We start from the raw sequence: 14,036 nt of genomic DNA, 5'->3' as shown, positions 1-14,036 counted from the left end.
GAAGTGATTTAGTAGAAAGGGATAAGAGAAATTGGTACATGGTTTACGGAGCACCAATTACACAAAAGCAGATCGCAAAAGGCGTTGCAGTTGTGAAAGTGACGTGCCTCAATAATTATGGTTGCGTAATGCATGTAATGATGAATTGATTACTGAATAATTGCATAGTACATGTTGATAGCATTACTTTTGCAAAATTCCATTCCCCACTTTTTTACTGCTATTCCATCATTAACATATTACTATAAATTTATTTGAACACTTACCTGAATGTGAATATTTATCTTGAAACATCGTTTATGGTCGCCTGCGACCACTCGACACGACATTTCGTCCACGCATTGAATTTTTAAATTTTAAAGCATAACGAGAATACAGTGGGACAAGGTAGTTTACGAAAAATTTATTATACAATAAATAGTTCGAAAGTATACAAAATTTGTTTCAATTTTTCAATTTTCAAAAAGCTCTACATTTTATGTTCAATAAGTTTTTCTGTATGACTCGCTGTTTAGCTTGAAAATCGACTTGAAAAACTTTTTGAGTTTCGCAAAAAAAGGGGGGGGGGGGTGAGACTCTCAATTCCGAGGACTTAAGCTTTTCTTCGGAAATAGAATCGACCCTCAAAAAATTAGCGACTTGGATAGTTAAAAAAAAAAAAAATTACAGATTGACTGTACTATTCATCATTTTTGACTCCTTTCTCTCTCCCTTGATTTTCGTCATCATCTTCACATTCTTCGCTGCTGCTATAATGTTATTTCGTTGCTTTCTATCTCATCTAATACCAAGTTGTCATCATTTTCAATCCAGTTATTCACTTCATTAGGATTTATCTCGTTTTCACTTAATGTTTGGAGCATAGTCGAAACATCCGTTAAAGCTCGTACCTTTTCCTGTAATTGCTTTAGCGAAATCAGATCATAGGCTTCGTATTCTCAATCATTACCAAAAACCGTTCCTTTTGGAATTACTTTTTCCCAACATTTTTGTAAAACCTCTACAGTAAGTTTTGACCATGCATTGCTCAGTAAGTATGTTGCAGTTTTGAGATTTAAGGTCTTTAATACCTGGATAACATTTTCTTCATTTTGTGATAAAATGTGCGCCTAAAGGCTCTTACGGTAAAACAATTTAGTCAACCTTATGGCATTTTGATCCATGGGTTGCAGCAATGCTGTGCAATTTGGCGGAAGAAAGATTGTCTAGAAATGGCCATCCTCACTTCTCAGTTCTTCTGGCGATCCATGGCTTGAGGCATTTTCAATTATTAAAAGAGCACGTTCAGTTAGATTTTGGCTTCTTAAATACTCTTTTACTTGCCTAATAAACGAATTATGAAACCACTCTTTAAATATTGCAGATGTCATCCAAGCATTGCAGGAATTTTTGTACTCTACGGGTATGGGTACATTTTTAAATGCTCTGGGATTTTTTGCTTTTCCAATGACGAGAATTCTCAATTTGTGAGAACCATCTCCATTTACACATGCCAGGAAAGTAATCCGCTCCTTACTTATTTTTCGCCCAGGAGCCCGGGTCCCGGAGCACATACCTTTTAATGCTCAATTTGTTCTTTTTAATATCCGAAATTGTGGATGTGCCTACATCGTATTCACTAGCTAAGGCTTTTCCACTCACGCCACTTTCTAATCTATTCAGTATATCAAGCTTTTGTTTATCAAGCCCCAGAATTGGTGTAGGAAGGCCAGGAAGCAATAAGTGTCGACTGTAATACCTATGTAACGTTAAAAACTAAACTTTCGCAAACTACCAATCAATTTAAACTTGTCAAAGCCTGCAAAACGGCTGAAAACAGCGCGATCCGGATTATCGCGTACAAGCGAATCCGGACTATAACGTACATAATAGCGGCAAAATTCGTGTTCCGACTACTGAAGCATCCGGAGTAACGCATGTCCGGATTATCAAGGCTCTACTGTATCTAGAAAAAGAGTAATCCTAGAGACATTTTTAAGGTATACCTTTTGTAAGCAAAAATGCTTGCAGAATGCATATTTAAAATAAAAAATAATATTATACAGGGCGTAAAAAAGCTATGGAGTTCAAAAAACCACTAAAATGTGGCTGGGGGCTCTCTCTGTGAGATAATTAAAAAAACCTATTAAAATTAGATTTGGCATATAAAAAAACTTCCACATGCCAAACTTAGTTTGTAAAAACAAAAAACAACTGCTAAAGTTATAGACAAAATTTAAAAAAAAAACTTAATGTTTATCACCCTGTATCTTGGTTGCATTTCATTTTCGGACTAGGAAAATTTAACCTAACCTCATTATTTTTATGAGAGGAATCTGCTATTAAAATATTTACCATTATTAATGGGACACCCTTCGTACATTCTTCCTTTTGAACTTTGGGTCCTCATTTGTTTGCGTTAAAAAGTAATCTATTTTTGGTAACCAGAAAAATATCTTAAATCCTCTTGGGCCATTTAACAGATTTCGAATTTCTTCTGGTTTACACAATTTAGTAATGGCTACTTTGTAGCTGACTGCTTTTTAGCAAAGCCACAACACTACTCCATAGAAACTTCTTAAGAAAAAAACAACTTACCCAGATCTTCTAGATCCACTTCTACTCCTGCTTCTGCTACGACTCCTAGATCTACTTCTTGACCTGCTTCTGGACCTAGACCCGCTTCTGGATCTAGATCGCACACTGCCACTTCGGGATCTTGATCTAGATTTTGATCGGCTGGGAGATCGGGATCTAGAGGGGCTGCGACTCTGTCTAGACCGGACACTTCCGCGTGAACTGCGTGATCTGACTGAGCCCGCGTCCGAGCCCTGCTCGTTATCGGAAAAGTTGCTGCCTTCTGAGTCGGACATTATGGGAAGGTTATCGCATGCAACCAAAGCTGTGGATATTTATAATATAAAGCTAGGGTGTATTTTATGTTTCTTAATGAAAGAATATTATGTTTTAATGTCTTTTGCAAGGTGTATTATACTAGATTATAGTGTAACATTGAGATGTTTAATTAAGGGTAAACAGACCTAGAAAAGATTACAATTTTATTTGTGCTTTTGGGTTTGGAGATATGCCGCTCTAAAACTGTCTGTATGCCTGTATGTACAACAAGTATTTATATAGGGTCTACCAATAAGAATGATATAAGTTTAAATTGCTAAAAAATAAAAACGAATTGGTTACTTTCTATGATTGATGTTTCATGTTGTAGTTTATTATGTAACATTATGTTTTAAACAAAATATCATTAAGATGTCCACCTCGGCTACGGCGGCAGACGTTTAGACGATGAACCCAATTTTCAATCACTTTTTCTAACAAGTTGGGCTGAATTTCGCGAATAACCCTAATTATGTTAACTTTCAACTCATTGATGGTTTGAGGATTGTTAGAATACACCTTCGACTTTACATATCCTCAACGAAAAAAGTCTAGGGGAGTAAGATCACAGGACCTTGGTGGCCAGTTGATATTGCCATGTCGCGAAATTATTCGATCTTCAAAACGCTCTCTAAATAAATTAATTGTGGCTCGGGCGGTGTGTGATGTTGCTCCGTCCTGTTGAAACCAATTCTGTTCGAAGTCTCCACCATCAATTGCAGGCCAAAGAAAGTTTGTTATAATGTCGCGGTAGCGCTCTCCGTTGACTGTCACAGTACGCCCCCCTGCATCCTCAAAAAAGTATGGATCGATAATTTTACCGACATGCAAACCACACCACACAGTCACTTTTAACAAGTTTAATGGCACCTGTACTAATTTCTGGGGATTGTTCTGACACCAGAAGCGGCATTTTTGCGTATTGACAACGCCACTAAGACAAAAATGGGCTTCATCTGAAAAGATGATTTGTTTCCCAAAATCGGCATTTTGTTCTAACTGCAACAGGGCCCAGTCGGTAAACGTTCTTCGCAAACCATGGTCAGCAGGCTTCAATTCTTGAGTTAGAACCATCTTATATGAATGTAGGCCTAAGTCTTTCTTCAAAATGCGGCACAGAGACATTGGTGAAATGCCTAATTGCTGAGAACAGCGCAAAACAGACACATTGTTATTCGCTTCAACACTTTCTCTTGCAGCGGCGATATTTTTAGCGCTCCTTGCACTTTTTTGTCGCGTTGGTGGCTTATCATCCAGAAGAGTGTACTCCCGTTCAAACTTATTAATTCTGCGCCTTATTGCAAGCTCAGAAGGCCGATGGCCAAAATCTTCTCTAAGAGCACGATAACAGGCTCTAACCGATTGCGCATTTTCGTAGTACCTTTTCACGATAGCTATACGTGGCTCTTGACTTAAACGATTCATGACAAAGTATACTTAACACAACTGACGCTTAATCCGCGTTTTGACACATACCGTTTTGCGTACATGGCCCACTAAACTTCTATCACTTCTATTGGTAGACCCATTACATTGAAGGGTTTTAATCATTATTTTAAAATTGTTGATATTTTTTTATCAAAAATCTGTCGATAATAAAGTTTTGATATTATTATCCTTTTTTATCATATCATCATAATATGAGGGGAAAAAGCAAGTGAAAACAAAAATTACAAAAATTTAGATTATCATATTTGTGTGTCTAGATTTAACAAATGAAAACTAAATTGACATTAGAGAAGGATTTTAAATTTATTATCTTAATTGATAAAGCCTCTAGTGAGCAGAAATTGTTGGTTTTCATTATGTTGATTAATAATCTTTTAGATCAGCTAGATAACCAAAAATATCAAGCTTTCGGCCATTCTGTAGGCAGATAAAAACTGAAGAAAAATAAACTTAAAATTAAATTATTTTAATTTAAATATTTGAGTATCAAAAGGAATGTATTATGTATAAAAACCAAATTTATCACAATATTAAACTAAGCAAAATTTTTTGAATTATTCTTAAAAACAGATTGTGAGCACTGAGTCAATTAGAAATGGCACTAGGGCTGTCAATTAGAAAATGAGGATAATATGCAGTTTTGTACATTGAGGTGATGTAATAACACAAGATGAAGTTGTGTAATGCTTTATTTGAAATATTGTGACACACTTGATGTAAAGGAGACCATACTATTGAAGATTTGACCTAATTAAAGGCACATAAAGAGGTCTAGAAAAGTAATAAGGGATAAATGCATAAGCTATATCTGTTTACAACATGCAATAATCTAAATTCTTTTTATTAGTTATAAAACAGTTATTTTTAGTTATTAAATAAATAAGTACTTAATAACTGTAACTTTATGTTGTTGAGGGATTTATAGAGAAATCTTTTTTGATTGTACATCTGCTGTCTTTATCAAAATATCTTCTGTGACTGTCAAGTTATGAACTATATTTTCTTGGTATGATAATGTAGAAAAGTTGAGATGAGAGGACGGTAGATAAAGGACATTTTTTTATCAGTAGTGACCAAAATTAAGAATAGTTCTAACTTGTCATTTAGTAAAATTTTAACATAGGTTTTATTAAATTCATAACTCATGCACTCTCGAGTTCTATAATCTACCTTTTAGTTCTTAAGGTCTTATCTACTTAATGAAACAAGAAACATGTCAGACTGTAAAGAAATACTGTTAAACTGCTTCACAGTCAAATTGTGGCTATTTCAGACTTTGTCTAAAATTGGATAAATATCAGTTAAAGTTCAAACTAAGGACCTAAAGTTATAACCTCATTTTCACAATATTCAAACAAACTTTTTAACTTGTAATACAAAAATGGGATATATTATTTATTTAAAATAAACAAAAATATGTTCCAGTGCAGTATAGTAGAAAAAGGCTTATGTAGAAACTAGAGACAGAGTCATAGGATTTAAATGAAGTAGATACTATTGTTCAATATATTTACTGTTGACATAGAACAACTTTCTAAAAGTAATGCCAAAATTATGTGGCTATATAATATTCCTCAAAGAAAAATAGCAATTGAAGGGAAGCAAAATAAGTAGTGGTAATTTAAAATGTTATGATCTTAATAGTAAAAGTAAGTAATGTACAAGCAATTGTTTTGTATATTTATTTATATTTGTATACCTCTTAGTACAGAGGAAACTATGTCTTATTTGTCTATTACTGCATTATCACTAAAAAGAGAATTTTATATTTTTTAACATCTGTTTTGCTTACAAAGTACTGAGTCCTAACCAGATGTCCTGAGTGTTTGGCTCTTTTCTCAATCCATATCCCATTTTATGCAACTAGAGATGATGTTCTGCATATTCCTGTTTGTTGAACATCATATATATTAAACAATTCAATAAATAGGATTTCTGCAACTGTTAACAGGTATGCAGTTAGTCTTGATTTCTTTTGCAGTGATTTTAAAAAATTTAAGAAATGTGCACATGATGTTCTTAGTTTAGTTTTCTATTTCTAGATACTTAATGGTTATTATTATATATTTTTTATACCTATTGTGTATTATCTTAGAATGTTTACGTAAATGTTGATAGCAATAAATAAATATTAGAATTTGTCACACTGAAAGCAATATATGACATGGTTTCCTCTTACTATTCAACAGATTGACTCAGACTGATTAAATTTTTTGCAATGTAGTCGCAGGAGGTCCCTTACCCTATACCTTATGTGGGGTTAATTAACCTTATTTTAAAATTATTTGTAGCACAAAAAGGCATTGAAGAAAAACGTTTTGGAGTGATGCATATGTTTGGAAAAATATGTTTTTCCAAAAAGTCAAAAGTTGAATCATTACTTTTGCGAACAATAGCAGAGGTTCGTAATATGGTTTCAGTATTAATAACCACCAATTTATAACTTTTATAGGTAAAAACTCATAATTGTATGGATCTGAAGCATTGAAAAAGAGGGCATCTGGCCCGATTTTCACTATGGTAGAACTTACTGCTAAAACGTTACAAAACTTACCAGGGCTAATACGGCACTTTTTATACCTAAAGCCTATAACCACTACTATTAAAAACTACCTTTAAAATAATTAAAACAGCATTTTTTTTTGAATAAAATATTATCAAAATGTCAACAAAATGGCCGCTTGTTGACATTCATTGACAAGTGACAGCCACAGACAAGTGACAGCGACAGACAAGTGACACTGACAATTTGACAGATCACGACATGCCAAGCATAGAAGTTGGGCACTTTTCAGAATTCACCATTAATTCACTGGTTGAATTAACCGGTTATACTTAAACATTCGGAAACATTGATTTTCCTTAGAATTTGTTTGACAGTTGGCAGCTTTAAACATATCGATTTTTGTTTATGTTTATAAGTTTAAATTTTTCAACCAAAACATTGAAAACCAAACAAACTATGGTAGCATTTTCCATGAAAAGAATGACAAAACAAACAAAAACGACCCAGTTCCATTGTAAGGGTCTCAGTTTTTTATTCAATCAATTTGTGGCTCTTATAGACGGCACTTATACATATATTCTTCTACTATTCTCATTCGACCATCAAAATAAACTTAAAATATCCACAAGAAATTAAAATGAAAATTAAGCAACAAATTTACAAACATTAAGCCGCAAAAAATACAAAACTAGGTTAGGAATCTTAGGAAAAATCTATTTGACCGAGATTCCACCTTTAAATCCCGGTTAATCCGATACCTCGTCGGTCACAACCAACTGATTTCACCGGTTAATTTTGAAGCGTTGGGTTTTTTGTACAGGGTTAATTCTGAAACGCCTCGGTTACTGCCGGTACAATACAATCCGGTGTATCCGCCGGTAAATTATGAAAAGCGCCCGTTATAACGTCAGAATGAGTAAAGCGTTTTTAAGCATATTATAGGCACTTTGCGTTTTTGTTGCTAATGTCTTTGGAGTATTATTGAAAGCTTGTTTAAGATTCCGTACGAATATTAATGCTTTTGCTATTTAAATTTTCCTTTAAAATTTTAAACAACCTGACTTTTCAAATAAAAGTATATTTAATCGATGTACGGAAGCGGTGTATGGATGCTAGCTCTAATTGGCAGGCTCCGCTCATAAGCGAAGCTATCACCAAAGTTACATACAACAGTATGGTCACAAAATATTTTCCGAATAGAAATCAGTTCAATTCAGTTCTCTCTTAAACCAAAAACTATCGTCTTTGATAAGTCGCAATTTTACAATTAGTTTTAGTTTAGTTCAATTTATACAAGGTTTGTTTTTCTTCCTTCCTTCATTCCTCCCTTTATCTTGTGTTCATCTTACTCGGTATGCCTTTGGACTAGACATGTAGTCTATATTTTACTCTTTATTTTATGTGAACCAACATGGGTTTAGAAAGAAACACTCCACCACTGGTGCGGTCCAGAACCTGTGTGACGTGGTGCTTGACGGATTTGAAAGTGCTCTGTACTCCCAAGCCTCATTTTACGATTTATCTAGGGCTTTTGATTGTGTGGAGCATAATATTCTTCTTCAAAAGCTCAACCACTACAAATTTTGTTCGAGAAGTCTGTCACTGCTACAGTCCTACTTGAGTGACCGAAGTCAGTTTGTTTGTTTTGGGAGATGTAGGTCTCAGAGTTTGTCGATTGAGCATGGAGTGCCTCAGGGATCCGTTCTCAGGCCTATCCTGTTTCTTATATTTGTTAATGACCTACCAACTTGTCACCCTGATTGCACTTTCTATTTGTATGCTGATGATACTACATCTACTAGGAGTTGTAGTAGTACTAATAGGAGTTGCGCAAACATTTCGCTCAAGGCTCAAGAATCTTGTTCTCAGTTTAGAGACTGGGCCGTTTCCAATAGATTGTGCTTAAATGAGTCCAAAACTCAAAATATAATTTTTTCCCTTCGGGACGTTGATTCCCAGCAACAATCTTTAGGTGTGTCTGTGGATTTTCTGGGTGTTAGATTGGATAGTGGTTTGACGTGGCAAGGTCACATAGATGAATTATCAACCAAATTATCAAGGTGTACTTTCCTGATTCGCAATTTGTCTGGGTCTGTCTCCGCAGGTACTCTCAGGACAGCTTACTTTGGATATTTTCACTCTCTAATGACGTATAACTTACTAAACTGGGGTCATTCAGCGCATATGCCCAGGATTTTTGCATTGCAACGTCGATGTCTGCGAGTGATTGCGCAGATTGGATACAGGAATTGTTGTAGGGTCCACTTCAGGCTTCTGAGAGTTCTCACCTTGCCAAGCGCCTTCATACTTTTGTGCCTTGTATTCATTAGGGAAAACCTACCCAGGTTTGCGACTCATGCTAGCACTCACAGTCATGACACCAGAAATAGCGGCTCCTTGGTGGCACTATTTAGGAGACTCGAGCGTACCCGTAATGGCGTGTCTTATTATGGAATTAAGTTCTTTAATGTCCTGCCGGTCTCCGTTAAGGATTTGCCTCTTAATGCTTATAAGACAAAGGTAAAACATTTTTTAGTCACCAATGCTTTTTATTCATTTGAGGAATTCCTGAGGTCAAATTTCAGTGCTATTGCATAGGCTGGGTCTCTTGACTTTTAGTGTTAAGTGTTTTTAAGCATTACTTTTTAGGCTTATATGTGTTTTATTTTTGTTCTTAGGTAAAACGAATTTTACAGTTTAATACTTTTATTTGGAATTATATTTTTGACTGACTTGTGTAAAAGCTTTATACTTTTTGGCATGAATAAATAAATAAATAAATATATATACGTCCATATTCCCTTTCACATACTTTAGTATGGGCAAAGGTAAAGATTTTCAGCTTTCATTTGAATAGGGATTGATTCTTGATTCTCTCCCATCCATGAAGTGAAATTAGGAAAAATCTCCAGAAACTAAGACTCCAACCAAACGTTAGCAAAATAGAAGCAACGTGCTTTCACCTGAATAAAAAACTCGAAAATAGGGACCTCAGTATTATAATTGAAAACACAACTCTCAAAGATAACTAAAACGAAAAGGTGTGATACTTAAAAGAACACTTTTGCTTAAGGAGCACTTATCAAAAACAGCAGAGATGCTGGAAATAAGAAACAGTATAAGACAAAAATTGGGCGGAACATTTTACGGTGTTTCAGCTTCTAGTCCACGTTCGTCAGCTATATAATGACCTGAAAAATACTGTGCTCCAAAATGGCTCAACAAAACAACGAAAATGATTGCAGGCGTTATTAAATTGACTCTTACTACTTCTAGTACTGAGTTACATCCAACCGCCAACTACCATAAACCGTCTAACAAAGCGTTTAACAGGATACTGGACAATAGAGAACTATCGATCCGTACAGACATCGAGGACGCTAACCACAACCACTTCAGATCTAGAAAATCACCAACCAAAAACGTACTAAACCCAATAGAAGACGAATGGAGCATCAACGACACTTGGTATTAGGAACGGACATCTAAACAAAACAGTGATATACCGTGCATTACCAACTCACCTTCCAGGCTTGGACTTGCCAAGGAAAACCTAGTGCACACCAAATAAAATCAGAACACAGCATAGCTGATCCTTGGGCGAGTGCGGTAAAAACCAAAGCGTGAACCACATCATGGAGAAATGCCCTGAAATGGTATATAACGGCAGACAAGAAAATTTCTCATTAGACTTCAGAATCAATAGAGTATATAAATTTGTTAAATTTTTGTTTGTAAAATGACTTTGTTGTCATATAAACAGTTTGTGCTATACGCTTAATAAATAAATAAAGGAGTTCTCAGTGTCGGGGCATAATCTGTTCTCACGATGCATCATCTAGCCTGGTTATACAGGATGTTTCTTAACCTATACGCATAAACTTGGGAAATTATTGCTGACAGCAAATAATGACTAATAGTGAAAAAAAAAATTTAGTAAAATAGTTTTAGTTACGGAGATAAACGACTTATTAATTAAAATTAAAAAAAAACGTAAATTCTCCAAAATAAATGTTTATTTAACTATTATAGTAACTGTTCGAAGTTATTTCCATGACTTTCAATACATAATTGAGCACGCCTAATCCAAGAGTTGCAGACAGCAGCTAATCCAGGTTGTAGTCGAATTTCCTCGGCGGCAGCAAATATCCGATTTCTTAATTCTTGTTCATTGTCAACTTCGGTTACATACGCCAGAGATTTTAGGTGGCCCCAAAAATAAAAGTCAAGCGGATTAAGGTCGGGTGATCGAGGAGGCCATCCAATTGGACCACCTCGGCCTATCCATCGTTCGGGGCACATTCGATCCAAATGCCGTCGCACTGGTCGCGCAAAATGTGGTGGAGCACGATCGTGAAGAAACCACAAATTCTGCCTAATGTGAAGAGGGACTTCTTCAAGGAGTACCGGCAAATTTTGTCGCAAGAATTGTAAATAAAGAGCACCAGTTAGACGATTATCCAAAATGAAAGGGCCAATAAGTATTCCGTTTACAATTCCAGCCCACACATTTACTGAAAATCGTTGTTGAAAGTTTGTTCGCCGAATGGCATGCGGATTTTCAACTGCCCGAATGCAAAACTGCGTGTTGCGAAAATTGTGAATACCATTGCGTGTGAAAATTGCTTCATCCGTAGCTAAAATGTTCCTGGTAAAGTTTGGGTTTAACTGCTGCTGATGTAACAACCACTTGCAAAAGTTTACTCGAGGCGCATGATCCCTTGGAAGTAAAGCTTGTACCCTTATTTGGACGTGAAATGGATACAGTAATTCATGCCTTAAAATTCGTCCAAACTGTGACTGGTGATAATCCAAATTGCGTTGCAATTGTTCTAGTGCTTATGTCAGGATGTTCTTCGATGATATCTAAAATCAAATTCTCCAGATTTAAAATGCGCCTAGGTCTAATGGCTCCACCATGTTGCCCTGGCCTCGGCCGCAAATTTCCAGTTTCTCTACCCCGCTGAACCACATGCAAAAAAGCTTCACGCGACGGATGATACCTATGAGGAAACCTTTGTGCATAAAGATTAGCTGCAGCCACACTGTTTTGTCTTGATTCCCCGTATGCCAGTAACATGTCCATTAGTTCCTCATTTGAAAAATTATGCGGCATAATTTTAATAAAAAACGAAATACCACCACAACTGTATCAACTGATAGCAAAGTAGGTACTACTAAACATAATAAACATCATCCGGAATTGTTTACTTCTTAATTTGAAAACAAAATTCCACCTGATAAAGTTATTACATTTTTGTGAAAGAAAAAAAATTATCTCAGAAACTAAAAATATTTTACTTAAATTTTTTTTCACTATTAGTCATTATTTATCTTTAGCAATAATTTCCCAAGTTTATGCGTATAGGTTAAGAAACACCCTGTAGTTGTCCCCAAAAAATTTTACTTAATTTTTAATTTTTACTTTTTAATTTTATTTTGGTTACCTGTCAAAAAACTATTCAAAATAAATTATGTCTGCCTGCGACAATATGCGTGTGAATGAAGAGAGCATATCTGGCTCGCTATTGCTGTTTTGCTGCAACAAGGTGTGGTCTCGTTTTTAAAAAGTTGACATATATCTGAGGTTAGAAATCTTACTCTGGGTTTAAAAATCTTGGGCTGTTAAAACATTTAAGAAATGTAAACCCGTCAGATGCCCAAGTTGGTTTTTATTGATTGAAATTGTGATATCCTATTGGTAATATTACTTCGAATGAGGAATCACTATTGCAATACCAAATGAGTATAGAAACTCAATCTTTTAAAAATTATTAAATTAGTGTAAAAGCAAACTGCGGGAAAAAGGACTGGTCGTTACATTACTTGAAAATATATAGAAATTCTATCCGTCATGTTATTGCCAAGACGAGATCATAACATGAGTTGTTGACTACATGAATGAAATGAATGAAAACATGAATTTTGACTAATCGAATATATTAATTTGAGCATTCAGGAAAATCCACGCTTCATAAATAATAACAAAGTAGATAATGGTTCCTATCAGTAATCTGACCTGCACTGACCCTATGGGAAAGCTTACAATTAAATTCAGATAATAAGCTGTTAATATTAGTTGCATGGTTCAGCGTTTTCGAAATTTTTAGTTATTCAAAAATGGCACACAACGGTTTTAAAAATATTTACATTGTACTTGCTTTGTGTGTATATGAACTTTTTTTAGTTCAAACAAGTAAGTTAAGCATGCTATAATTAAATTTTTGATTCATATATATATTTTTGCAGTATCTGCTGCCGTGACAGCTCCAAAAAATAAATACACGGTTTTTCTGGATAAGGTAAGAGCATAATCAATTAAATATCACTTTAAATCATACTCAGATAAGTAATGCATATTTTCTTTTAGAAATCATGGGAAGAGGCAAGTGAACAATGCGCCTCTAACGTTATGAAACTAGTAGAAATTTATACGTATAAGCAACAGAATGATCTAAGGGCATATATTAGACAGAATAATTTGCTACCAGCAGATGAAAATTGTAAGTCTTATAGTTACACGTACTTCTTCTGATAGCACTCCATAAGAAGAAGGTATTGCTAATTTTAAAACCATTTTATTTACAATTTTAGCTGGTTATTGGTTAGGAGCAAAGCTTGAACAACAGCAATGGATTTGGGACCCCACAGGAAAAAATCCCAGGAAGGAAAAAATGTTCCTGCCAGGATGGCACTTTGGGGATCCAGATGGCAAAGGAATACGTAAGTAATTATTTTTTTAGCACTTTTATCGACTAATTTTAAATTACTTATTAGCAGAGGGTGCTTCTGCATGCATGGAGCTACAATACAAAAATGACTCTCAGTTCGTGCAATCTTTGTCGTGGAACGACATATCTTGTGACGAGAAACGCGCGGTGATTTGCGAGGAATGGAATTATGGGTCAAAAACGGAATAAATGCGATGTATTATTGAGTGTTCAACATATTAAAATACCTATATATAATTTACCACTAGATTTTTATTTTTTTGCAATATTTCTAGTGGTAGGATGATTCAATTTTAGTTTAACATATCGTCGGCTAAGTGCGTTAACCTGCTAACTCCATTTTTAGGCCACATACTGATTTTTATACATTTTAAAGCGTAATTCCGTTTTACACCTATACGAAAAAAGGCTACATCAACTTTTTACTCTAAACCCGAGTAATCGGCCAAACGAAAAACTGCTTCCTTAATGTTTAA

At 35.0% G+C, this 14,036-nt stretch overlaps 2 protein-coding genes across 3 annotated transcripts in view; one reads left to right on the top strand and one right to left on the bottom strand.

Moving 5' to 3' along the window:
- Positions 1–7,043, bottom strand: part of LOC126750631 (transcription elongation factor SPT5) — a 37,319-nt gene extending 30,276 nt beyond the window's left edge. Inside the window, exons 1-2 of the mRNA XM_050460285.1 lie at positions 6,878–7,043; positions 2,578–2,881 (exon numbers count right to left, since the gene is read on the bottom strand). Coding sequence (XP_050316242.1) covers positions 2,578–2,852 — 275 coding nt within the window. The 5' untranslated portion in view covers positions 2,853–2,881; positions 6,878–7,043. The remainder of the gene's footprint in view (positions 1–2,577; positions 2,882–6,877) is intronic.
- A 5,814-nt stretch (positions 7,044–12,857) lies between these two features.
- Positions 12,858–13,801, top strand: LOC126750710 (E-selectin-like). 2 transcript variants are annotated; one of them, XM_050460414.1, is made up of 5 exons: positions 12,858–13,025; positions 13,079–13,131; positions 13,200–13,332; positions 13,424–13,552; positions 13,610–13,801. In XM_050460414.1, the coding sequence occupies exons 1-5, from the start codon at positions 12,950–12,952 to the stop codon at positions 13,747–13,749; spliced, it is 531 nt and encodes a 176-aa protein (XP_050316371.1). In that variant the 5' UTR covers positions 12,858–12,949; the 3' UTR covers positions 13,750–13,801. The 2 variants fall into 2 exon arrangements, with proteins under 2 accessions (XP_050316371.1, XP_050316369.1); XM_050460412.1 differs by having other exon boundaries at positions 12,859–13,025; positions 13,607–13,801.
- Positions 13,802–14,036: the final 235 nt, after the last annotated feature.

Source organism: Anthonomus grandis, chromosome 2, assembly GCF_022605725.1.
Source record: "Anthonomus grandis grandis chromosome 2, icAntGran1.3, whole genome shotgun sequence".
Classification (NCBI taxonomy): domain Eukaryota; kingdom Metazoa; phylum Arthropoda; class Insecta; order Coleoptera; family Curculionidae; genus Anthonomus; species Anthonomus grandis.
Note: the sequence above shows the minus strand (reverse complement) of the source record. Positions and strands in the feature narration are given on the sequence as shown.